The sequence below is a fragment of the Fundulus heteroclitus genome, chromosome 8, assembly GCF_011125445.2.
Source record: "Fundulus heteroclitus isolate FHET01 chromosome 8, MU-UCD_Fhet_4.1, whole genome shotgun sequence".
Classification (NCBI taxonomy): Eukaryota; Metazoa; Chordata; class Actinopteri; order Cyprinodontiformes; family Fundulidae; genus Fundulus; species Fundulus heteroclitus.
In genome coordinates, this window is record NC_046368.1 from 20,909,414 (window position 1) to 20,937,404 (window position 27,991).

At 39.5% G+C, this 27,991-nt stretch overlaps 1 protein-coding gene across 1 annotated transcript; it reads left to right on the plus strand.

Moving 5' to 3' along the window:
- The first annotated feature begins 1,870 nt into the window (after positions 1-1,870).
- On the plus strand, positions 1,871-27,769 carry LOC105938139 (guanine nucleotide-binding protein subunit alpha-11). The gene is made up of 8 exons (XM_021307161.2): positions 1,871-2,234; positions 2,340-2,503; positions 7,082-7,266; positions 13,279-13,433; positions 13,643-13,771; positions 21,425-21,554; positions 22,086-22,239; positions 26,212-27,769. Exons 2-8 carry the CDS (start codon positions 2,368-2,370, stop codon positions 26,394-26,396), a joined length of 1,074 nt encoding a protein of 357 aa, XP_021162836.2. The 5' UTR covers positions 1,871-2,234; positions 2,340-2,367; the 3' UTR covers positions 26,397-27,769.
- Positions 27,770-27,991: the final 222 nt, after the last annotated feature.

Below are 27,991 nucleotides of genomic sequence, written 5' to 3' on the forward strand. Positions count from 1 at the left end.
AATGACTGATAGGTGATTGGTCTGTTGCTGAGAGGGTTAAACCTGTTGCTGCCATTATTTTTTTTAGCTGAATACTCTTGCCTAGTGCTTTTTGGTGATAAAACTTTTTTCAAACATGTCTTCTATATAATGGTGAAGAAAATGTGCTAGACTGTTAAGGCAAAAGGAAAACATTTGTTAATATACTTTTATTTGAAAGCCAATTCCACTGTGTGTGTGTGTGTGTGTGTCTGTCTGACTATCTATCTATCTATCTATCTATCTATCTATCTATCTATCTATCTATCTATCTATCTATCTATCTATCTATCTATCTATCTATCTATCTATCTATCTATCTATCTATCTATCTATCTATCTATCTATCTATCTATAAATTAAAACCTGTAAAACTTTTTAGATTTTCAGTTTAACCCAAGCTGTGTGATACTTTCCTAAAAGAGAAAAGTGCCAAAAACACAGATTTACTTTCTTTTCATAGTGTCCATTTTGTGTCAAACATTAAAACTAAAGTAAACATACCCTAAGATCACATTGATGCTATTAAAACACAGCTTCCTAAAATATAACTAAAATAAATGTATAACAAAACTGTGCGTGAGAGAGAAAAAAATATATATAATTAAAAGAAATGGAGATACTTGTTTGTCTTTTTGTACCATTGCACTTCTGGCCGTTTTGTACATGAGTTTTCAGGCGTGAACTGCGGGGCATTTCATGGCAACCCTTGTCAAATCAAAAATCCTCTGGCCACTGAACCTTTTTAGAACTTACTCAGTTTACTGTGGTTTTATGTCTTAGGCCTAAATCAGAACTACCAGCGGGAGATGTAAAATTATAGATGTGAACCCGAAATTCAGCCAGACACAGAGTTGCGTTAAAAAAGGGTTTATTGGAAATGTTCAGTGCACAACCAGACTTGATGTGCAGGTGGGGCGGAGTACATATCAGGTGATGCGACAATCCGGCAGTGAGTGGGTGAGTGAGGCAGGTATATGAAGGCAGGTGACCAGGTGACCAGAGTTGACAGTAACTACTGGCAGCAGGTATGACCTGAGCTGACTGGAGACTGGTGACTAAGGTGTGGACAGAGCTGATTGGGTGGTGACACATGACTGTTGGCTGATGGGTGTGGAAACTAATTAGTCCAGAACAAAGCAAACAAAAACTTAAATCATGACAGGAGGGACCTCAAATTATTAAATGTGATGAGGGATGAGAACTTGTCATATTAAAGATTCCACTGGAGCTCACAACCAAAATAAATGGATTTATTTGAGATTTGATCCATTTTATGACCGCACATCTTTGTAATTCACAAAAACGCCCAATTACAAGGAAAAGCAAACTCAAACCAATGCTTATGTACGTGGGCAGTTAGAAGTGATGAAAGGCGCACAATTGGAGGCACAAACTGGCGAAGGGACAAACTGATCCAGAGGGGTTTGTATACATCTATATATTTTTGAAGCAAAAAAAGTTTCCTGCAAAGTGAAAACCTTTTTTTTTTTTGTTCTTTTTCTTTAAACATTTCTGAAGATGCACTTCTCTGTGTGAAGCGGATGCAGCTGGCTTGAGAGCCCAGGAAAGGAGGAATTCTTTGAATTCTTCTCCGTCTTGCCCTCTCAGATATTTGTAGTAACTGCAGGTGTTTAGTAAATAAAGTCTGTGCCACAGCCCTGAGTCTCTCTCTCTTTGTGTTTTTCTTTGTTTCTTTGGAAGGAGTACAGTGCGTGCGTGCAGTCGATGCATTATGATAAAAGGTGAAGTGTCAGCCTGTTGCTCTGTTAAGTGCATCTGGACAGCACCGGAAATGTGTTCTCCTATAATGCAATCTTGAAAGCCCACACGGTTTCCCATCACAGCACAGCCTCTCTGTCACATGGTGCAGCAGTCAGCTGGGTGACATCCAGGATCTCGTCTCGGGAGGTCGGGAACTTGAGCGCACAGGGTTACGGCGGCTGCAGCAATATCCAGAACCCGAAGCAACATCCATTTTTTTTTTTTGCCTTTCCCCAACACGTTTTCGGAGAAGGGGGTGGGGGGGAATCCAGCACTGTCCGCCCGCCACGCCCGGAGCACTGCCGTCAGGGTTTGTTGAGACTCTCATCGCAAAAGTTGTTACACAGAGACAATGTTTCCTCTTCACTAGAGAGGAACTCGACACTACAGCGCGTAGCACTTCCTCAAACTGTGTGGAGCTTGCTTCCAGGTCGCAATAAGAGCGTGTGAAAGTACGCAAAATTCAATATTTCGTAGTGTTTGATGAAGCGGCATTAAAAGGTGCGCGCGGGACTCTCCTCCCTCACCGTTTGCTGCGCGTGTCTCTTCCATGTAAGGTGAAGACGTTACGTTGCCCCCGGAGCGATGGAGCTGAGCCCCGCGTGGGGCTGCTGCCTCAGTCCGCAGGCCAAAGAGGCGCGGAGGATCAACGCTGAGATTGAGAAGCAGCTCCGCAAGGACAAGAGGGAGTCCCGACGCCAATTTAAGCTCCTACTGCTGGGTGAGGAACAAACTTGTTATTAACATAGAACTACAACTAGGATGTCTGACAGGTTTTTTTCCCCTCCCATGTTGCTGTAGGCTTACTGGTTTATTGTTGTAACATTTTGCTTGGAGTCAATCTTTTCACAAGATCTTTAAGGGTTTTAGGAATAGCATAAAACAAGTCTCCAGGCAACTACAGCCCCAATTAGTGTTTATCTCGCACAAAGACTTCATTTATGTTTTACATAGCTGAATAATTGACACCAAGAAATTATTCTTATATTCAGCTTTAAAATTTAGAAATTAAACTCTGATGATTCACTATTCATTGAGATACTGTGTAAACGTTTTGGACTTCAGTTTCATCAGGGCCCATTTTTCTTTTTTTTTTAGTGTCCTGTCTGGCAATGTGACAATACTAATGGCTGTCTTAATGCCAAAAAGGGCCCAACAGATCTTACTTTCACATGTGGAGCCTTACTGCTTTTGCCATAGTGCTCTGCTTGGTTTATATATCCATGAAGCTTTATTGGATTTTATTCTGGGACTATTTCATCTAAAATGGACACTGAAACAGGAAGGTAGAAGAGGAAAAAAAGGAGAGAAAGAGATGGGACAAAATAACAAAAGGGAGAAAAGGTGAAAGAGAAAGAGGAGAGAAAAGGGAGAGAGCGATACAACATTTGAGTCTGCTTCTACGCTCACTAAGAGAGAAATAAAGAGAACAGCAAAACCAGCTAATAAAATATTACAGGTACAAACAAGCAACGCCTTGATACCATCACTGAAGAATATACAGTATTATTTAATACGAAATCTATAAAGCGACAGCTGAAGATGATAATAATAGGGGTTTTCTGTATAGAAGTGAATCTGAAAGTACCTGAATTCAAGCACCTGTAGGTGTTTGTGAGAGTGCCCATCTAATAGCATTAGGCTATTATATTCTCACGCCAACCACTTTATTAGGGTGTTTATGATTGCTTAATACAAACAATGACTCAGCATTTCAAAGGGCAACAACCCAGTGCTAGATGTGGTGAAGACGCCTCGGAGAAGCTCAAACTGAGCATGAGAATTGGGAATAAATTGACTTTGAATATGGCTTTTGTTTCAGAAACTGCCGGGGTCACACATATCTATCCCTCAGGCTCATAGAGACTAATCTGAAAAAAGACAAAACATCCACCAATCATTAGACGTCACAGCAGGTTAGAGGAGAATGTGCAGACCAGAGAATAGAAAGGCAAAAAAAAAAAAAATAGCTCAAATAGTGACTTGTTAAAACCAACGTATGCAGAATAGCATCTCCGAATGTACAGCCGAGCAATTCCTTGTTATAGAAACAGAAAGCAGTTCCTGTTGGCCAAGAACAGGAAATTGAGGCAACAGTTCACACGGGCTCACTGGAACTGGACACTAGCAGATTGGAAAAAATATTCTCCCATCAATCTCAGGTTTAACATTCAGCGGGTAGGGCCAGAATATGGCATAAATATGAAAGTAGTGGATCCATTTTGCCTTGTATCAACAGTTCAGACTGGTGGTGTTTGGGACTTTTGATGTGTCCGTACCAACTGGGAATTGTTTCAACGTCAAGCATTCCCGAGCATTGAGCAATAGGGAACACAAAGGGTTCATTTCCTCTTTGTGAAGTCACTTTCTGATTATCATATTTGGAAATGGCCTTATGACCAACATTTACTTCCTCGCGTATACCTGCTTGTTGGCGGCTAATTGCAGCCGCGTAACGCACCGCGTCAAAAAGAACAAATCAAGGCGGTCACGAAATCTCAACACGTCACAGAGGAGAGTCACGTTACAGCCGTTCAGCTGACAAATCCAGTTGTGTGATGTCAATGTAAATCAAGAAGTTTGAACAATGTGTCAGACACCTTGTCAAATCTTTGGCAGCCATAATCTCTTCCAGGGAAAAAAAAAATCAAAAAACAAATCAGCATTGCTGAGAACATTGTGCAGGGCGTTTCGTACAGACTCACTCATGCGGAATCTGTCTTCATTACTTCTGATTCGAGAGAGCTTGCTGTTGAACAAGTTTTGCCTTGATTAGATGCCATACTTGCAAAACCGTCTACATTATAGTTTCTTTACTATCAGTTTGTGTTTTTTTTGTTACCCATAAATATTGACCCATCACCTTCAGCAGCTCAAACCTAAAGAGCTGCTTCCTCGACATTTCAAAAATGTTGTTGGCAGTACATTATAGTAAGAATAAACGAAGGGAGGAGGGCTCTAGAACCAGGTACATCCAAGAGGTGTGGGGTTAAGGTAGATGTGTGATTCAGCAAAACTTCTGCTTTTGTTGAGTTAAAAGCCACAGGATCAAGATGCTAAAAAGGTGTCTTTTTCTGTTGCCCTTTCACAAGTCTGTGAAAATCTCCAAAGTTTCAGATAAAATGATCTTGTATAGATATATTATCTGTGTCTTGAAGGTCTATAAACTTCAGGCAGATTGATAAGGAAGACTTTTTATGAGGCACTATTAATCTAACATCAGATCTCTAATAATTTGTTGTGATTCAAAGTAAATATATGATCTATATACTTCTATCTTATATAATACCTTATCAATTACAATCCAAAGATTTCTTAGATTTAAGGCTTGGCGTTTGTTAGCTCAGGTTAAGATGAAAAGCTATTGGTCTTCCTTAAAGTAAACTAAAACTATAACTAAGTTATATAAAACTAAGTTATACCTCTATAGTGAAAGCCATTCAAATTTAACTTTGAAATATAAAGTGCCTGTGATCAAAGCTCTGGGTGGTGGGGCTTATTGCATTTTTTCCTGAATTTCTGCTCAAAATAACATGCTTAAATCTATTTATCTCGATGCTACTATTTACAAACTCTATTTAAACACAGACATGTGTGGAATCTACCAAAATACCACATTATTTGAAAAATACAATTATTAATATGTTGATTATTTAAAGGGTATGTTATTGCTAAAAAGTACGTTCCTCCCCCAGTCTGGGGGGGTTCTAGACAGGGGCCAACAGGGGCCTGTGCCCCTGTAGAACAGTTCCTGGGCTCTGTTATGGCCCCTGTACTAAAAACATGATATTAAATTTCTTAGGATGATAAATGCTGACAAAGATACCGTGACTCACTGGTCATTTGGATCAGTTGTATTTTTTTGTTTTTTTTTCTGTTTATGTTTTTACCCAATAATAAAATAACAAAATAATAAAAAATAAATATTAAAAAAAAATAACAATGATTAAAAATCAATCTGTTTCACGTTAAGCTCCTGCTAATACCTCATCAATTACAATCCAAAGATTTCTTAGATTTAAGGCTTGCCGTTTGTTAGCTCAGGTTAAGATGAAAAGCTATTGGTCTTTCTTAAAGTAAACTAAAACTATAACTAATATATAACTAAGTTATATAAAACTAAGTTATACCTCTATAGTGAAAGCCATTAAAATTTAACTTTGAAATATAAAGTGCCTGTGATCAACGCTCTGGGTGGTGGGGCTTATTGCATTTTTCCAGAATTTCTGCTCAAAAAACATGCTTAAATCTATTGATGTCTATGATATTATTTACAAACTCCATTTAAACACAGACATGTGTGGAATCTACCAAAATACCACATTATTTGAAAAATACAATTATTAATATGTTGATTATTTAAATGGTATGTTATTGCTAAAAAGTTACGTTCCTCCCCCAGTCAGGGGCGGTTCTAAACAGGGGCCAACAGGGGCCTGTGCCCCTGTAGAACAGTTCCTGGCCTCTGTTATGGCCCCTGTACTAAAAACATGATATTAAATTTCTGAGGATGATAAATGCTGACAAAGATACCGTGACTCACTGGTCATATGGATCAGTTGTATTTTTTTGTTTTTTTTTCTGTTTATGTTTTTACCCAATAATAAAATAATAAAATAAATAAATAAATAAATAAAATAACAATGATTAAAAATTAAGCTGTTTCACGTTAAGCTCCTGGTAATACCTTATTAATTACAATCCAAAGATTTCTTAGATTTAAGGCTTGGCGTTTGTTAGCTCAGGTTAAGATGAAAAGCTACTGGTCTTCCTTAAAGTAAACTAAAACTATAACTAATATATAACTAAGTTATATAAAACTAAGTTATACCTCGATAGTGAAATTCATTAAAATTTAACTTTGAATTATAAAGTGCCTGTGATCAACGCTCTGGGTGGTGGGGCTTATTGCATTTTTTCCTGAATTTCTGCTCAAAATAACATGCTTAAATCTATTTATGTCTATGCTATTATTTACAAACTCCATTTAAACACAGACATGTGTGGAATCTACCAACATACCACATTGTTTGAAAAATACAATTATTAATATGTTGATTATTTAAATGGTTTGTTATTGCTGAAAAGTTACGTTCCTCCCCCAGACAGTGCTCGGGGCTGGTTCAAGGCTGGGGCTTAAGAGTTAACATTTTGGACAGCCCACATTTGATTCTGAGGGAAAAGTGGAGGAAGCTAAAGATTATGTTGATGGAAATAAGTTTTTTCAGCCCACCCGTAATGCAAGCTTTAAGCCTATGTTGTATAAATGAAAGGACTGTATGTCCCTGCTGGCGGCTAGGAACGGGTGAAAGCGGGAAGAGCACTTTCATCAAGCAGATGAGGATCATCCATGGCTGTGGATACACTGATGACGACAGGAGAGGCTTCACCAGGCTGATCTATGAGAACATCTTTACGGCCATGCAAGCCATGATCCAAGCCATGAGCACATTACAGATCCCTTACGACGACGAGAGCAACAAGGTAGGCCTGACAGCTTTATCTTTCTTTTTCTGCTTCCTTTCATTGTTGCTTCACTCTACAAATGAAGAAAGATGGTTTACCCCAGACTTCCTAAGAAGCATTCGCAAGATTTACTTCCAGAATACGCAGTGTGCATTACACGCCCTAGAGAAGCACTTCTGGTAATTTTCAACAGTGTTTAGTTTTGCAATGTAGCAGCCAGCACTTTTTTTTTTTTTTTTCTCAGCTTGCAGAGCAGGCTGTTTCCCGGATGAACGCATGGTGGTACACGGCAGGCCTGTAAAGACAGACAATTATTAATCCCACAGGACTTTGCACCTGTCACACCAAAGACGGGAGCACATTAGTCTCTTAAATGTGCTGGCTCAAATAAGCATGCAACATTTAAACAGAGAGAATTTCAGGTTTGGGACGAGAGGCAGACCCAAGGCGCTGAGCCTGAGTCAGCTTTTGACTTGTATGGAGATGGGGCTGTGTAGAGGCTCAGAAGACTCGGGGGTGCATTTGCAACCCCCAAAATGAGATATGGGCTTAAACGGGAGGATGGTGGGATGCGTGTAAGTTTAACCAGCGTAGTTACTTCAAGTTAGGATAGAATTCAACTAAAAAACAGAAGTGTTTGTAGAAGTGTTAATTAGGTATTGGAAATTGTCGCAGTAGACAACGACGATCTCCCATGATGCCGTTTGTTATTGGGCTGTCGAATTAGTCTGTGACTGAACACACCCTGCTGTCCAACTTCTTTTTAATCTGTGTGGTGCAGAAGATGTGGAGCATTTCCCACTTAGCTGTAGCACCCTGCTTAACATGTGTTTAGCTTTTATCAGCTCTAGCGACGGCAACTCCTGGACTCTATGTACAGAATGCAGGCTCATCACACAGGAAGCTGTCAAAGGATGGCTAAGAGGGCTGTTATATCAAATACGTAATCCATTTATCGTGTGACATATTGTGCATTGCAAAGGTATCAAGCCACTTTTTCACATTTTGCTACAGTACGACCACAAACCTCCATGTATTTTGCTTTAATTTTATGTGAAAGATCAGCACTAAGGCTACGTTCACACTGCAGCCTGAAGTGACCCAATTCAGATTTTTTTTGCCCATATGTATCTGATCTTTTTATGACAGTCTGAACAACACAGATCGGATTTTTTCAAATGCGACCCAGTTCACTTGGATATGTGGTCCTGAATCCGATACGTATCTGATCTTTTCAAATGCGACCTGTGTCTGTACGGCCAGGTCGCATTTATCCCACCTGTACGTCACCGATACTCGACAAACGTCACTATTCTGCGTCCTGCTATGCAGAAGCGGGAAGAAAGACGACACCCATAGCGGATTACAAAGAGAAGCGCAGTCAATGGAAGGAAAGCTCCGGCTAGAAAATAAATTAATGACGTGCAAAATGCGCGCCAGCATTATAATCCATGTTTACTTCTGCAAACACTGAGGACGCTTGCTACGTGTGACGTCATCGCGTCCTCGAGTGCGCATGCGGGACACTTAGGTTGAACGCATTCAGTTCACACAGGAGATCACATACAAGTCGCATATATTTGGAAATGTAAACGACCACGCAAAAAAATCAGATTTCACAAAAAAATCGGAATTGAGCATCAAGACCTGCAGTGTGAAAGTAGCCTTAGTGACACTTAATTGTGAAGTTCATGAAATATTATACGATTTATTTATTTATTTTTTTTTTTACAATGAACAATCTGAAACATGTGGTGTAGATTTGCACTCACGTACTTTACTCTAATATCCCTAAACAAAACAAAAACAAACGATTGCCTTTAGAAGTAACTTAATTGGCAAATAGTCAACCTTTTGCGTAATTTAATCCTAGTATAAAGCCAGGTGTTCTATTAAGGCCTCAGAGGTTTTTAAGAGACTGTCGGTAAGCAAACAGAATCACGAGGACCACGAAACACAGCACACATGTCAAAGATAGGATTGGGATGACATTTACATTAGAGTTTGGTTACACAGAAATATCCCAAGCTGTAATTCTCTCTCATAGGACTGTACAGACAGACAGACAGACAGACAGACAGACAGACAGACAGACAGACAGACAGACAGACAGGGAGTTGGGGGGTGTTCAGTCCAGTGGAACAGAGGTTTTCTAGGGAGGCCTGTGATTGACAGTTCAATAGTCTAATAGCGTTGAGAAAGAAACGGCTGCTGAATAATCTCCTGCCAGAGGCCAGCAAACTGAACAGTCTGTGGTGAGGGTGGGTTGGGTCAGTGGTAATCCTCTGGGCCTGGATACCACATAGAGCTGGGCAATATACAGAGATTTTAAAAATATCGAGATAAAAAAAAAAGAGATACATAAGATACAACCATTTAATTTGTATCGAGATGGTCTTTGTTGAGTTATAATTATACATTTATGTATTCCAAAAGGTTATTTTTCAGCTGTTTCTCATATTTATCTACAGCTGTTTGTTTATAAAATGTGCCAGTGAGACATTTGGGAGAAAGCTTTGATTCAGAGGTGCCTTTTTATAATTACTTCATGAAAAGAAAACCATATCAACATGATTATTGTGTATCGGCAAGAAGCCTAAAAATATTGAGATATCATTTTTGGTCCATATTGCCCAGCCCTAATCACACAATATTGTAATGTGAAGAAAATGGAAATATTATGGCCCACTTGGCGAACTTAAAAAGACACGAGTTACCATCTTTTCTGCAGCAATTCAGTCTGTTATTAGGATTATGGTTGTTAATTGTGCACACTACAAAACTGTCCTTTATGGAAGAGTGGCCAGAAGAAAGCAAAACTTGAAAGAAAGAAAGAAAGAAGTCATGTTAGCAGTTTGCTGTGAGCCACAAGCATTTAAATAAGGTACTATAGTCAGATAGGACCAAAAGTTAACTTTTTTTGGCTAATATGCAAAACACCACAGTATATGTGACAGAAAACCTGACAGAGATGGCAGAGGACACAGGACATTACAATGAAAACACCACCTTGAAGGTGAAATTCTGTTTTGGTAGCTTCATGCTGTGGGGAGGCCTTTCTGAATCAGGATCAGGAAAGCTTATAAGGGCTAATCGTGGAAGCCCAGTCAAAGTCTTGACCTTGGTCCAGTTGAGAATATGTGACAAAACTTAAGATTTGTGTTCACAGAGACGCTTCGTATGACCTTTGTAAAACACACTGAAGTTGTTGACTAACATGTAACAAAATGTACAGCCTAAAGGTTCAAGTTGTTTGAATACTTACAAAAAATATCTGGCTTCCAGCATTATTTTGCATCTGTTGGTATTAAACACATAATAGTTCTTTAGACACAGTTATGGCGTAAATATGGCACTTAAACGTGTATTTATAATACAACCTTTATATTAAAGGTTGAATGAAAAGACTCAAATAAAAAGAAAATCTCTTAAACAGTTTGCAGTTATGCTATTTTGGAAATCAGGATTACAGCAGGTAAATGTTGCAAAGCATCTCTACCATTATGGCACGGAGACCTGCCTTATAGCTGGGAGCTTCCACCTTCAGCCTCTTTTTCCATGTATTTTCTCATCAAGCCTATAGTAGGAGGCCCTTTATAGGGCTGTTGTTCATTAGAAACCAGCTGGAAACATGATAAAAATCATTGAGACAATGTTTTTAAAACGGCTCCTGGAGCTACATTTAATGAGGGCTGATAAAATCCACTTGCAGCAGCTGTCACTTTGGCTGGAATGTCTTCATACTTGCCAGCCCGCTTTTGTCTTTCTAATTTTAAGGGGAGTACTTTTTGGAAAATTAGACGTAACACGCCAAATGCCGTTATTAATATTGTAAACTGTGCACCATATGTCAAGTATAACACAGTAATATTGCAATAAACCACCAATTCTAACTTAACAAACTACCCTTTAAGCAGATATACGAGTTGGTAAACAGCTCTGTAACTGTTTTTGTTTGATGGAGGTTAACGATGGGTTAACCAGCTTGTTCAAACTGTTTACAGAGTGCTAAGACACATTTCCTAACGGTGGTGCAAATTGTCCGCCTTATGAATCATGGACAAAATGCTTCTAATGACACATTAACCATAGAGATAGCGGGGAGTGTTTCCTGACAGAGACGTGATCGTAAATAAGCGTGGCTGAATGTAAACGGGCCGCAGCACTTCACCATAAATGATCATGAAGCTGCTCCAGCCTGAAGTAGATTGTTTTTTTTTTGTTTTTTTTTTTCTTTGCTGAAAGCTAACTCTGGTGGTCTGCAGCTGAAGAACTTCAAATAAGAAATAAAAGAACCAAATGGCAGACGTGATGTGAAAGTTAACGGTGCTGCACGTATTTACATTGTTGTTAATTCAGTATATGCTCACAAAGGGTCTCACAAGGCAAAATGTTATCCCACTGCATCAGTGTTTGTCTTCAATTTAGTACCAAAATCATATTTTTTTTGCCGTTTTGATAATGTCTTTTATTATTTTAGTTTTTCATTTATCTCACTTTTTTTGTGTACTTAAGTAGTAGATTTTTTCCTTGAATTTCTAGCCTTTAATATTTCAAAACTTATGTTTCTGCCATGTAAAGCAATTTGGTTAACACTGTGTTTTAGAAGCACAATTATAAAAAGTTGACCATGACAGCAAACCTTTTCATATATCTTGAAATGTTCAACATTTTATGAAGTCAAAACCCCAAGCTGTAGTGTATTTTATTGAGGTGTTATGTGACAGGTAAATGCAAAGTACTAAATAACTGTGAAGCAAAAGCAAGAAGATACATGCTTTTAAAAGTATTTACAAATATATTGTATTCAGTCCTGGTGATTCTGAGACTCCTGCATAAAATCCACTGCAACCAAATTGCCTTCAGAAATGTACTTCATTAGTAAAATGAAATAGCTAAATAGAGTCCACATGTGAGGCGTTTAATCTCAGTGTTAATGCAACTTCTTTGTAAAGACCAAACATCATCATGAGATCAAGGAACATCTGACAAGTCAGGGATAAAGCTACGGAGAAGTCTAAAGCGGTCGAAAAAACAACAACAATTGTTGTAAAAAAGAGTTTGCCAGCTGCACAGTGATGCAGTGGGTAGCGCTGTTGCCATGCAGCAAGAAGGTCCTGGGTTCAAGTCCTACCCTTGCCCTGGGTCTTTCTGCATGGAGTTTGCATGTTCTCCCTGTGCATGCGTGGGTTCTCTCCAGGCACTACGGCTTCCTCCCACGGTCCAAAAAACAAGACCCACCTCTCGCTTCTGAAAATGTCTTCTGAAGTTGAATAAGACCAACATTTTACATTTTTGTTTTTTATGGAGACCATTATATGTGACAGAAGCAGTGACATTGCACATCACCCTGCATACACAGTCCATCACTGTAAAACAAGGTGGTGGCAGCATCATACTATGGAGAGGCTTTTATTCAGCAGGGCCGGAAGGTTGGCCAGAGTGGATGGGAAGATCAGTGACCGTAAACATGCAATGGGACGGTAGCAATAAAAGCATGTTCATGCATTAAAATGCCTCGTTCAATGTTCAACACTCAATCCAAGTGAGACTCTGTGGCAAGACCTGACAGTTGCTGCTCACATATGATAAGATAAAAATTATCTTTATTGTCCCACTACTGGGAAATTTAGGCACGGCAGTGGCAATAACACATAGAGTTACATACTAGATCGGTAATTAAAAACAAACTAATCTAAAGCAGAGTTCTAAGCAGCAGACGAGAACCTATTCATTTGCTAAATGTACAAGGTTTAATATTGACATAGTCCAACAGAGTTGATGTTTCATTTACAAAAATTTGGGTTTAAAAAGTACTGATTGGATATACTTTTTCTTCAATACATGGAAGGTTGTGGTTGTAAAGTGACAATATTGAAAAGGTTAAGTGTTCTGAATAGTGTTGCAAGGTACTTTAGTTGCATGCTGGAAGTATAAACACAGTCCTGTATTGATGGTGTTCTTGTTACAAAGTTATATTTCACAATATGCTCTGTGTGCATCCAAATAACGTTACACTCCGGGGTTTAGGCTAACGGGGATTTGGTCTGTGGTGTTGAGGCGGAAAGTCTAGAAACATTACCAACACAGTACGTGGACGCCTTGAAGAGACTTTGGAGTGACCCAGGAATTCAGAAATGTTACTCTCGGAGGAGGGAATACCAGCTCTCCGACTCAACCAAATAGTGAGTGTAAACAGGCTAATAACTCCTTAAACATTGTCAAATAGTTAACATTCATTTTCCAGTGTTGTCAGAAAAGTAAAGTCTGATAATGATTCTTTTTGTAGTTTTTGCTAAAAGTCTTAAAAGTTGATACTGACAACTTAGTTTTTCCAATAAATAATACAATTTTAATTCTTGTTTAACTCTGCAATATCTGCCATCGCCTTCAGCTTTATGACTGACCTGGATCGAATTGCTGATCCTGCTTATCTGCCAGTGGAGCAAGATATCCTGAGGGTCAGGGTGCCCACAACAGGAATAATAGAGTATCCATTTGACCTGGAGAATGTGATATTCAGGTGAGTCTTATTGTTTCTGTTTATCCTTCTTTAGGGTTGCTGCTGCTGCAAGATCACTAGTAAAATATCTGATTAGTTGAACCAAATAATGATAAAAACGTACTATAGAAATCACCAACCACTGTTTAGTCCATTCATTTTGTTAATTGAGCTCTTGTCATATTTTTCTTTTTCATTTTAGTTGCAAACATACCACAAATAATAAATAAAATGCATGATTTTGGTTATTTATTCTTCTTCCTTCTGAGGCCTTCCTCCTTTTCTCATAAACATGTGAGAAAAGTTTGCTTCTTGTGACTCTCAGCCATTTTCAAAGTATACGGTGAGAGCAGCGGAGCTACAGTGAACGGCTGAAATTGAAGCTCACTGGATACATAAACACTTGAAGTATGCATGGACAGCAAAAGGAAACTAGGAAGGAACTAGGACGGAGATTGGCGTTAGGTGAGCGTGTCACAATGATTGGCATGTGGGACAACCAATAGATAAGGTGATACCCCCGGAACTCGAAGCCGAAAAAAGATTGTCCACTATACCTTTAACTGGGGCTGGACGATAAATAAATTTAATTGATTAATTCAAAATTACAATTTATTAAAATTACATTTTTGGAAAACAAGGATTTTATTTTGCCAATGGACTCATGCAGTGCTGAATTAGTGTTTTCACGATACCAACATGTATTTAGATACTTTTTGATACTTTTTCAAATAAAAAGAGAACACAAAAAATATCATTGCTGAGTCAAAAGTGCATGGATCGGGCCATACTTAGACAATTTCTAATAAGGAGATCAAAGTCATAATGTTGCCAGAATAAAGCGGTGATGATATGAGAGTAAAGCTGTGATATTACCAGAAAAAAGCTTCTATAATGAGAAGAAAGCTTTGATAGTTATCAGGATCTGATTTGACGTGATCAGCTGAAACAAAGTGCAGACACAGGCTGAGACGAGCATTTTAAAGCAGGGGAAAGACTGCTCTCTCTCTTCACGCAGAGATTTATTTTGATGCAACGACGGTTCAGTGAAAAATAATTATATTAACATCCCGCTTTGTAGACTAGTGTTGGATCAGCGGCAGCTTTGCACGTGTGTGATTCATTGGAAATGTGGACACGCAGTGGAACGGGTCTCCTTTGGGCAGACGGGCAGCAGCAGAGCTCACAGCAGGACTCACTACTTGCTAAAAAAAGTAAACTGCAGACCAATCGATGCTTTTACGTGTTGTCGCCGAAGTCTTCAACAACCAACGCAGAGTAAAGTCGCTAGATTTTTCTTTAGTCGCTTTTCTGAAAAAGTCACTAGAGGGGTCTGAAAACTGACTAAACCTATCAACTAAGTTGCGGTTTTGGAAACCTTGTCTCTCTCTCTCTCTCTCTCTCTCTCTCTCTCTTTCTCTCCCCCTGACTTGCTCCTCGTCCTCCCAGAGATGCTGCTGCGCTGTCTGCAGCGCTGCAGGTACCGGTACCATTCAAATGCAGTAAAGTAGTTTTAAATGCTCCCTGTACTAAATTAGCAGCGTTATACCAAACAACCCTATGCTGAATATATGTTTAGGAAAATATTTTGTCAAAATATTGTAAAGAGGAAACTTTTTTTTACAATAAGACGAGATACTTCAATTTTCTCTTTAACTTTTTTAAGTTAGTTTGAAGTTACACAAGTGAAGTGAAGCCTGTTCTTAGCTCATTGCGTCAAACCGCTAGCAGCAAACATTTTGTTATATTTTCATTGTTTACAATGGCAGGGCCACCATCTTGTTTTACAAGCGTGTTTCACAGCTTGTATTTAGTTGCGCTTTGAATTCAAATAAACCCCCTGTTGAATTGGTTGAAATATTTTTTTTTTTATTTCTTTAATTTCTTTTTGTGAAATGAGAAGGAGGAAAAAAGAAAAATTAATAATCAGATTTGGTATAGTAAAATCTTAGATTTTATTTTTTAGCCATATCGCAGAGCCTGACTTTTAACTGTTTATTAATAGTGCTAAATAATTAGTAAGCAAAACTCAAATGATATTTACCTAGCGACCATTGTTATCTACCTAACCAGCAACCTGACACCTAAACTCCTAATTTCAATAGCATATATATCATGCATTGCATCAAACAAATTCTCCTTTTTTGGTGCTCCCCTTTAACCATTTTCTTGTATTTCCCTATTTCCCTGCCAATATCATTATTTCAAACATTATAATATTAACTTTCTTTTAATCCTGCGTATCAACTAATCATAAATAGTCTTCTAAATCTGAATGGGAGATCCGTCTGAAAGATTTTGTTCATGCATTGTTTAAGCTCCTTCCAATACATCTCAATATAAAGATAGCTCCAGATAATATGAGGATGGTCTGTAAGCCTGTCCCCACATCCACGCCAACCCTCTGTACGACATTTTTTCATTTGAGCTGGCATTCTAAAATATCTCATTATATTTGTCCGGCAGTTCCAAGCCAATCCAAGCCAATTTTCTTTATAAGCTCTTTAAAAACAGCACAGCTGACTAAAGTGCTGAACAGAAATCAACAGCATACCTGATAAACAATCAACTAGAGTAAAATACAATTTAAAACATGTATGAATATTATAAGTAACTTGAGTAAAACAAAACAAAACAAAAGGTGCATAGCTTTTTAATGCCCAGTTGGATTTCTTTGAGGCTTTCCCCATCTTCTGTGTGGAATTATTTTATCTCCAGCAGCACAGTATTCAGATCTGCAACGCTATCCGCCAAATTCTGCATTGCTGGCTCCATCAAACTTTCCTTTGCTAATGTTAGCTTTGCTGCTAATTCAGATTGCTTCCCGGTGTTGTATATACAGATTCTACCATGTTATTCCCTGTTCTTCTTGCTTACCCCCTAGTCATAATCTTGCCAGCTCTCGTATAAATCGCCCCTTTCTTTTCACTCTTAAGAATGCTGGTCCTGTAGGGGGGAATTTAGCCCTTATGTCTGGGAGCTGCTCCTCTATGATGCTGCCATGTCAGTGGCCTTCCCGAAAGTCTGGATCCCATGTGTTTTAACTCATTGCAACTTACCTGTCCAGCGTTGTTTAATTTTAGAAGTTTTGAATTGCAGTAGATCTACTATTGAAGGAGTGCTCTGTTTGTACAGTTCACATTCAGACAACAGCTGGCTGGCAGGCAATGGAGACAAGGTTTCCTCCAACACTTCCTTTAATGCATTGCATATGAACATCCTTCTACACAATGGGTTGACCGTTTTTACTGCTGGGGCTGACCAGTCATTGCTGCCCTGTCTTTAGCATAATTTTCTCTGCATTGTTTCAGCCATGACTTCTTTATCTAGACTTTCCACAATTTTTTTTTATTCTTTGTGTAAACTTCTGACTTTAAAGACAGTAATACAAAAGTCTGTTTGGTAGTCTTAAATTACCTAAAGCAGGGATGACTTAGTCTCATTTATTCTCAGTGAGGGGAAAATGTTGTAACATTGTAAAAAATAATTACAGAGGAAGTCCTTGGTGGGAAAAAATTTATTCAAATCTAGGTCTGGGAATGATATGCCCTAAAAAAGCTCATTGTTCCCACAATGGGATGATTGCGTGCACATCTTCCTGTTGTTACATTTGCATGATTTCCAATTAGTCAGACTGCAGGAATTCAGCTGATTGTTGATTTGAATTTGACGACCACACAGAACATGGATCTTATTGCAGCCTACCGGTAAAGATGTTTTATGGGCCCCATGTACTATTGTGATTATTAATCAAGCTTTAAAATCTGTATATACTTAGAATTTAACAGCCTTTAACAGTATATATGTGGGCCATTATACGCTTAGTTGAAAACCTTATAAAACTACAAGGTCAATTTTGTCTGAGAGGTTATTTAGTCCAGATTCCTAAATTCCTTAGGTTAAATGCATACCAGATCTTATAAGATCAGAGTGGTGGTTAACCTTTATATACATTCATTATAGGCATGAACGTCATATTCATTTTGTGCTTTTAAACCTTTTTTGTTACCCAGCAGAATGATACAAAACAAATAATATACAGCAATAGCTTTATGGAATTATAAAAACTAGCATTGACCTCAGTGTGGCCGTTGTCTCGTCACTTCAGGTTCAAAATGAACAAACACACCATACGCACCCACTAATATTTGGATAAATGCCCTGTAGCATGTTGTAAGGGAAATGACAGAGCTCATTTAAATTAGTTGGTTTCCTGGTGTGCACTTGGCTTTTTAAGCATAGCTTAAACATTTTGAGTAGAGTCAAGGTCTAGAGTTGGAGTCGTATGTGTCAGAGCGGAGCGCTGAGTGGCGTGAGTGTTTTGTGTCGTGATGCAGCACTGCGCAGCTCAAAGGGGTGTTAATGCTAGCTTAGCATGTAGCACTGTTCAGCATTTCCTATTTCTTGTCTGACAAAAGGAAATACTTAAAAACTTCCAACAACAGCTCATTATTTAGGTCAGGTGTGCGTGAGCAGCTGCAGAGAGGAGATGGGCGTGTCTCTGTGCGCTTCAGCCGGGAAGAAGCGCGGCAGTTTGGGCTGCGAATGTGAATGAGTGCGTTTATATAGACTATTCAAATTTGTATCTTTTTAATAATTCATTTTTTAGTATTAAATATATAGAAATATGGACTATTTTTGACAACTCTACTATATAATGTCTTTGATTTCACTTTTACTGATGAATATATAAAAAAGCATACTTAAAATCAATAAACCAGATGCCCAAACCTGGCGGGTGGGCACCTAAAGCCCGTCAGTCTGCCAAGCTTGTAGTAGAGTGGGGGGGAAACCCTGAACACAATAAACTAGTGATGGCGAGATGAAGCCTCTTTAAGTGCTGAGCCTTTCCATCCAAGAGTCAAGCTTGACTTGGATGGAGTCATCATGACAATGGTTAATTTGCTCTATTGTGCCATCAAGTGGACAATGTACAACAGGCAAAGTGATGATTTTGGCATGACTTTGGTGTGTGAAGCTTTAAACTGAATAAATGAGCGGTGTGTGTGTGTGATGTCAACCAGATTCTGACTACTATATCAGTATGATCTTAATCTGTCTTTATGATACAGCCAAATTGGCAGGGAAAGTGGAAACAAGTGTTGAGAGCTGTGTTCAGTTTCTCAGGGAATGTCTGGCTAGACATGCAGCCATGCAGATTGTACAATTCTGTAAAATGAAGGGTTAAAGTTATTGCAGCGTACTTACTGCGGGCATTAGTACATCATCGAGAGAGCTTTCGGATGACTAATTCATGCAACAACACAGTAATTTCTATTCTTTGCAAAAGGACTTCTATCAGACTTTCGGATCGGATAAGAGTCTCATCCCACCCTACTCTTTGCACACTTTAAACTTCTCAGGAAGCGTGTCGGTCAGCGCAATCAACTGATTTCATTAAAAAATGTGTGGAGATATTATGTCTTCTTGTGTCTGCGTGTTATATTTAGTTTTAATTTTCACTACACTGCTAATACACGGTGACAATAAAGATTCTTGATTATTGTGATGCAAATCTGCTGACATTACTTTGTAACTGTGCTTATAATGATAACCTTTATTTAACCAGGTAAAGCATCACAGAGTTAATGAAATCTCTATTCCAAGCTAATACTGAGAAATTGTAAATCTTAGCAGGCAAACGAATCCATGGCTCAGAAGTGAAAGTGCTGAAGCTTAATCATCTCTTGACCAGAAAACTGGCTCAGAGCTAAGTTCAGGGTTTCCCCCAGCATATTATAAGTCTAGCGGACCGATAGGCTAAGCGTCATCTGTTTACTTTAAATGTGTCAGTGTTTAAGAGCGATAAACAGAGAGTAAACATCCTGGTCGAACCAGCTAACATGCTAGCTGTGACTAGCTTGACGCACACCATTGCCCCCCCCACCCCCAGGAATAAAGTAATCCTGGATTAGTGCTTCCCTGTTATTTTTGTGTCTGCTCCATCTTCATAGACCCCCAGTCAGTCATGGCAGATGGCCATTCACAATGAGCCAGTTTCTGCTGGAAGTTTCTTCCTGTTGAAGGGGAGTTTTCCTCTCCACTGTAGCCACATGCATGCTCAGTATGAGGAATTGCTGCAAAGTCAGCGACACAATGCAGGCGACTGTCCACTGTGGCTACACACTGTTTCAGGAAGAGTGAATGCAACAAGTCAATAACTTAGATAGGAAGCTTTTTAACCAATATGTCTGTATACAATAGAATAGAATTGAACCGTTAGACCATATCAGATACAACTGATTGATAAAATATCAGGGCACAGATGAAGTGAGTGAGTCAGAAGTTTATGCAGTTTGGATAAAAAAAAGATTCTCTCTGTTCTAACATTTCTTTCTTGCTGATGTTAAAGCTCAAAGTGACACTTAAATATATTGCAAATGATCCCAAGACAAGATATGACAGGAGAATCAATTGCGACCCACTCACACAGACCAATATCTTGTTTTTGACTCACACCACCCACAGGAGCACAAACTTTCTGTCATCAGAACCTTACAACACCGGGCCGAGCATTTCCCTACTAAAACAGAAGGGAAGCACAAAGAAACACTTCAAAGATGCCTTCCAAACCAGTGGGTACACTAACTGGGTGTTTGTCAAATCAGCAAGAAAATCCAAAAGACACGCTGCAGAACATAATGGTGATAAGAATAAACGCAAAAACATCGTCATCCCATATGTTGCTGGAGTCCCTGAAAAACTCAAGAAGATTTTCTCCAAACACAAAATCCCAGCCAGGCCAACGATTACCCTAATGACTCCCCATTGCAAAGGGGTGGACCAGTTTCGGTTTAATTTGCATGTTATCTAAGCCATAGCAAGGCCTTTTTGGGAAATGATATAAAGCTTGGAACTCCACACTACTCCAGACATTTGAATTGAGAAAGCTTTATGGATGGGAAGCGAAACGTCTTCAAACTTCGTAAAAAACTCCAGTTGTTTTGTTTTTTAACTTTTTTTGGAACTGCTGCAGAGTTCCTCTTTGTTGGACAATGCCCCCCCATGTGGAGCCATTTCAACACTTTTCTACTCATACCCGCAAACTTGAATTTGTGTCCACAGCAAAGAAGACTTGTAGTTGTAGAAATTTGAGTTGTATTCCCAAGACTTTGGAATCGCAGCTTTCAGATTCATGCACACATTAAAAACAAGCCTAACCCACAATATGTTGTAGACTCACATAACAGCAGAATTTTGTGAACAGTGTTTTTCTGACATAAAAAATACATATACAAGTTGTTAGAATCTGCACACATCTTTTTGACAGCTTCCTAACTCCATAGGCATTTAGAAACAGTAAACAGTCGTTTTCGTTGTCTTTGACTTTGCAGCAATCCCTCATGCAGAGCATTCATGTAGAGACCGTGTGGAGGAAAATTCCCCTCTAAAAAAAAAGAAACCTCCAGCACAACTAGGCTCACAGTGAACGGCGATTTGCCTCAACTAACTGGGGGTTTAAGAAGTGAAGCTAGAAAAATTTGATTTTGGAGCAGGAGGTTCTTTCTTGGCCAACACTTACTAAAATCATCCTCCTTTTTACTCAGAATATTACCCACGCCCCCATTTCCCCTCTAACATTTATTTTATCATCTACCTCAGGCTTAACATGCAATCTGTAGAAGTGTGATAGCATGGTGTTTTTTTCAACAAATTAATTTGTTTTCGCCTCAGGATGGTGGATGTCGGTGGCCAGCGTTCTGAGAGGAGGAAGTGGATCCACTGCTTTGAGAAAGTCACGTCCATCATGTTTTTGGTGGCGCTCAGTGAGTACGATCAGGTCCTTGCTGAGTCCACCCATGAGGTGAGAGGCAGGCTGCTGCCTGCAAAATAAAACACTCTTTTTTTTTTTCTTCACACAGTATCTTATTATTTCTGTGCATGGGGGATGTGAAAGGGGCTCACTTTGGGATGATTAAAAAAAAATCCTTTTAAGGGACACAAAAAGAGATTGTTCCCTTTGTTTAAAGCCAAACGTGTTAGGTGGAAATGATGACCCAGATTTCTATAGTCCAACTCCAGCCTCTCTCTCTCTCTCTCTCTCTCTCTCTCTCTCTCTCTCTCTCTCTCTCTCTCTCTCTCTCTCTCTCTCTCTCTCTTTTCTTTGTGGTCACGCTCAAAGGCCTCCTCTCAATCTTCCGCGGTGGCTGTGCGTATGGTTGACCTGCAGGGGGAGCCCTTTAGTCACCCTGCTCGGCAAGGGGCCCCTCTGTGGAAAGTCGTTTTCTGAATTGATTTGGCAGCCAGTTGAATTTGCTCACACGATCGCTGCTGGAATTACTGCCATCAGATTATTTCCCTAATATTTACACTGTTGTTCATCTGTTTCCCAAAGAATCGGATGGAGGAAAGCAGAGCCTTGTTCAAGACAATCACAGAATATGAATGGTTTAACGATTCCTCGTTCATCCTGTTTCTCAACAAGATCGATCTGTTCGAGGAAAAGATCAAGTACTCACATTTGGTGTCGTACTTCCCAGATTATAAAGGTAAGGGCTAACATGTGAATACTACGGCACCTTCCATAGTTGTTGTGTCCTACTCTCTTTCTCTTAAAAAAGGATCTTGTGGGGAAAAAATAAAATAAAATAAAAATATATATAATAATTTCCACAGTTAGTAGCAATCATTGATTCTTACAAAGCTTGTTGTTTATGCTTTATTTCTAAGTTGATGAGAATCCATAACTTCCTGTTACCTTCACATATTAATATGAAGGATAGTGGCTCGTTTCTCTTTGCCACTTTTCAAAACGGTTAAGGCAGGACAAGATCAATTCAAAAATACTTTATTAATCCCTAGGGAAAAACTTAGGTTTGTAGTAACTCACATCTCCAGGTTTGTTCAGAGTTGCTGTGGGCGACCAGGATCTCCTGTAGTGGTCAGTAGTACAGCAAATCTGAAGAAGCTCACGGAGAGGAGGATCAGGGTTGTCCCTCTCACCTTCATTTGATGAACCATCCTTTTTTGCACAATCAAGCAGAGCAGTACCCAGAGCAGAGTCAAGCTTATTTATCAGGTTGTGCAGTTTTTCTTAGTCACTGGATCCGATGCCGTGACAACAGATGATGCCAGGGCAGACAACAGACTTGGAGAAGATATGCAGCATCTTGCTGCAAACACTAAGAAAAAGTACTTCTTCATTCATGTTGAATGTAGTGTATGAAATATTCCCGACTCTCCTTATATATACAACCATTTCCTTTGCTTTCTCACATTCAACGTGAGATGAATGTCACCACATTATGCTGCAAAGCGATCCACCAGCCCTCTGGACTCAGCTTCTTGTAATCTTCGTGACAGGACTCGTGCTGACTTGCACTGGAAGTCTGAGGTGTGCAGCATGAAAAGGGACGGTGAGAAAGCGGGTGCTGCGCTGCTGACCACATAAAGAGAATCACAACTGTGGTCTGTCAGATACTCATTGATCCAAGCAGTTGTTGAGGCTTTGATCTGGGTCTTTGGAGTTTCTCACAAAGTAAATCAAAAGGGTTGTACTGTCATCACACAAGTAAATGATGAAATTGTGCCCTGCTGCCACTATCAAGTGCGTGTAAGGAGAGCTTTTAAGTAAAATATAAAAAAAGATTCTAAAAGCTATAAAAAAAAACCTACATTTTGCATACAAAATATTGCACATGCATTTAATCAGAGTTCGGGGTTCTGAAACGGTTCTTCTCTCTATTTGTCCCACATTTGAGTGACCTGAAGTGCTTCCTCCAGGGGAGCTTCCTGAATAGTTGGTGTCCGGGCTGGAATGTGTCCGCAGCTATTTTCTGTGCTCTGCTCTGGCAGTGGGAGCTGTCGGTGTCTGACAGGGGGGGGGGGGTCAGAGGGCTGCTGATGAGCTTTTCTGCAGTCTTTGTTACCCTCTGGAGCGCCCTCCTGTCTGCAGCAGAGCAGGAAGTGAACCACACAGTAGCACAGCTCATCAGCACTGCTTCTACGGAGTCTCTGCTGGGCCTTTCTGACCGGCGCTAATCTGTTCACTGTCCAGGTGAGGTCCTGGTCCTCGGATATGTTCGGAGAAGGTAACATCCAAAAGGATGAGCTTCAGCTTCAGGCTGAATTGTTTCAAATGAATAAAAAAATAAAAATAAAAAAAATCAAAGAACATGATCTGGATAGTCCTGCCTACTTTGTCCAGAAGACATCGGTGGCAAAGAAGCAGGATTTGTGATGAAAGGTGGGCGAAGAAACATTTCAGGTGTGACAGGAAAGCTGTGGGTGATGGGATGTCTGTTTGGCAGGGGGGCAACAGAGGAGGATGCTGAGCCTGTTCTTGAAATTAACCTTTTATCTTCTTCATCCCAGACCACAGATGTCTCCAGCTTCTTCCAGTAGACCTCCTTGCCGTCTCTGATCTTGACCCCAAGTGTTTTTTTTTTTGTGTGTACTACTCAGTAACTCCCTCCCTGACCACTTCTTTTTGCTGTTTAGCAGTTCCTTCAGCTCACTGGTGGTCTTAGGTTTCCTATTGGTTCTAATCTTGTGGAATGGGTTTGTCCACACAGCCGGTCGTGGCATTGAAGCCGTCCTTATGTATGGACGGCAGGATGGGTCCCAGGCCTCAAAACTACCCCACAGAGCTTCTTCAGCTTACTGTGACTATCTTCACAGTTATCTTTATGACAGAACACATTTTATACAACAGACAAAGTTTTAAAACACATCTTCCATTTAAGCGAATGAGCTGTGTGTGAGTTTATAAATCAGGAAATAGTTACAAGAAAGTAGCTACGTGTTCAACCTCGCTCAGTCAGAGCAGAGGGTGTTTAAAACGAGGATCCTGTGTTATCTTTGCGCCACACAGAGTGAGGAGGATGCTAAGGGAAGGAGAGAGAGAGAGTTTGTAGTTAGTTAACTAAAGTAAAATGTGGCGTCTTGAAGTCATTAAGTCTCTATAATGACCATTAGACACTAAATTACCATGCGGAGTGTGTTAAGCTCTGCTGGGTATTTTTGCTGGAACTGTATGCCTTGGTTGGATGCAGCGGGATAATTGTCCACTGTTAAATACTGTGGATAATCTGTGATGCTGTGGGCCCATTTCTCTTCCCAGGCCCTGGGAACCCTCACAGAGTGCATGGATATTAGTTATTAAGGTGGAGTAACCTTCCCTGTTCTATAAACATTATCTGAACAAAGTTGATGTTAAACTGTTTAATCTGAGGAGACTGATCCAGGAGATAAAAAAAAAGAAGCCTAAAGTTGTTAGAGAACATAAGAGTGCCATCACGTCTCATAACAATTAGCCACTATCTAATTGCCAACCTGCATGTTTAATTTAAACTCAGCCTGTATAAAATCTGTCCAACTGTCCAATATAAACTGTGGCGTTTGGGAATCCATCAATGGAACTTTAACTTGAAACCATGAGACACATTTTCAGCCTTGGTTTTTGAGTTAATATCCATTGTAATTATGTATCACTATCATAATCATAATGATGACTCTAATTATTACGGTTATTATTCTATTGATGACTATGATTATCGTAGTCATAATTACAGTTTTTATGACTTACAATCTGGATAATTATTATCGGTACTGTAAATAAAATAAAAAAATTATACAATATTGGCAGCAAACCCCCCAATAATAAATCTGTTGTGCTCTGCAATAAAACAGAAAGGAAGTGCTCATGGGTCTTTCAGCAGAACATTGCTCTAACAACATGGAAAAACAATGTGCTTCCCAGCCCTGGTCCTCAAGTCCCCCTGTCCTGCATGTTCTAGCTCCTTGCTGCCACCTGACCCAAATGAATGCTGATTAAGAGGCTTCTGACTGCATGCAGAGGAGTTCATGCAAACATTTGAGTCAGGTGAGCTGGAGCAGAGCCGCATCCAAAACCTGCAGGAGAGGGGGACTTGAGGACCAGGTTTGGGCACCACTGGTCTAAAATGTTTGAACAAATCTTCCCAGATATGTTTCACCAGATGACAAAAAAAAAAAATCCACAGTCCCCAGAAAAAAGTGTGTAAGAGAGGACCCTGGACTCTGGATGAACAGGAGAGCTTGTGGATGGATGGTCAATGGTCAAAGATCCATCCAACCTCATGAAACGTTATCCATGAAGATTCAGTTCAGCCAGGGCATCAATAAATGCAGCAACAGTGGTTTTATTAAATGTCAATTAAAATGCCTGTGCAATAGAGAATTTGCACAGGCAGTTTATTAAAAGTCTTTGTCTCTTCATGTGGGATTTACCCTGCTGTATAAATGTACTCACATTAAAGGTTAGCTTTCTCCACCATTTTCAGTGTAAGATTTTGCTAATTCAATAAGATTAGTTTAACTCTTATTTACTCATCTTCACCAGGGAACAGGTGTAAGTGATATTTCTTGTTCAGCTATAGTCGTTATTATTCAACGATAATTACTGATCGCCTTATATGTATTTTAGCATGAAGTGAAGTAAGCCGTGTCTAAACAAGTGTGTTGCTGGACACCTTTCCTAGGACCCAAGGAGGACGCCAAGGAAGCAGAAAAGTTCATCTTGGACATGTTCCTCAACTGCAACGAAAACAAAAACATCTACCACCACTTCACGTGCGCCACCGACACCAAGAACATCGAAAACGTCTTCAAGGACGTGAAGCACCACATCATGCAGGGCAACCTGAAAGAACATAACTTGGTGTGAGCGCCTGGTGCCGCCGCCGTAATTTAATCGTCTCAGCGCAGCCGCTCGGACCGCGAGGGCTCTGCGGCGTCTCCATTCCCTGCTGCTGCTGCTGCTGCTGCTCTTCCACACTTTAATCCAAAACAGGAAATTGAAGGGCTTCAGAGCTTGTCATCAAATGACTGTACGGCCGATGCTTTTCAAATTTTCTTGTTAGACTCTGTAAGTGGATGTCTCTGGCTATTACAAAGTGTGACCTGCCAATTAAAGTGCTGGCTTTCAGCGGAGTCTAATATAGCGTGCACTCTGAAATTTATCGAGCGCTATGGAGACATTTCGGAGTGGTGGAAATGCACACTGGCAGATTAATAGGGGGAAACATATTTTACTGCCCTCGAATGCCTCGGAGGAATTGCGATGTGATAGATCTCTCCTTCAGGGAAGGTGCGGGACTGAATCCTCTGCTGGAACTGGCATCACTAAAAGAGTTTGGTGATTTTAGTTTTTTTTTTAGATTTGACTTTGAAAGCGTAGGTTGTGCCTTGACTAAAGGGGAACATGTCATAGTGAACACTAACAACAACATTAATTTAAAAGCGCACATATTGTTGCATTTCTATGTGAGCTCCACTTAGTGAGGCTTTGATGAGCACTTTGGATCTGCCTTTAATGACTTTGCTGAAGAAAACTTTGTGAGATGGCCGTTTTAAAGGGATAGACTTTAAATGGATTGGTTTTGGTGTCCTCTGTCAAAGCATGGAAGTTAAACATTATTTCAGGGATTGCCGTATTAACGTGTTGTTTCCTAGCTTAAAAATCATGTACTTTCAAGTCTTTAATGTCGGAGCCTTGTTATTAATTTGATTGGATTTTGGACATGTTGTATAGTATTATAATGTTTTGGTTTGATCCAGTGTTAGAAGTCAGTGTTAGAAGGGGAAATACTAAAGATGGAGGTTGATCAAATGTTTACACAACCATTTTTCTTCTTAACAATGAAAATAAAAGTGGAAATCAAATGTTTACCTACACTGTAAAAGCATTTTTTTTCTTGCACTGTCTTATATATATATCACAGACACAACCTGTCCTGTTTTAGGTCTGATAGGATCACTAAAGTTGTCTCTGTTTTGTTAAAGACCAGAATAAAGAATTATAAAAAAAAAAATTCTAAACTTTCTTCAAATGCAGAACTTTATAGATGTTTCCTTAATATTTGGTAGCTCTTTTTTTTTACTGTATGACTTGTGCCTAATGTTTTCAATATCCTGAAAACATTTGCTGTAATTTGCCCCAGAACTGGTGTAACTTTTTAAAAGCTGCTCTTCAAGAAATTAGTTTTTCTCTTTAAGATGCTTTGTAACTAATTTTGTGGTATGATTAGGCTCAGAGCCATTTTTGGAACTGCCCCTGCTTCAATATGTCATGTAGAAAACTTGAAAAAATATATGTTTGCAGCATGTTTCTTGTGTAATATTTCACTACCCAACTTTTGGACACAGGTATAGAACCTGAGTGAAGTTGGCCCCCCCACCTTCTTCAAATCAGACGAAATTGGTGTCAAACGTTTGTGCTACGTTTGTGCTGGTTTGTGCAGCAAAAATTTTCGTTTGTGC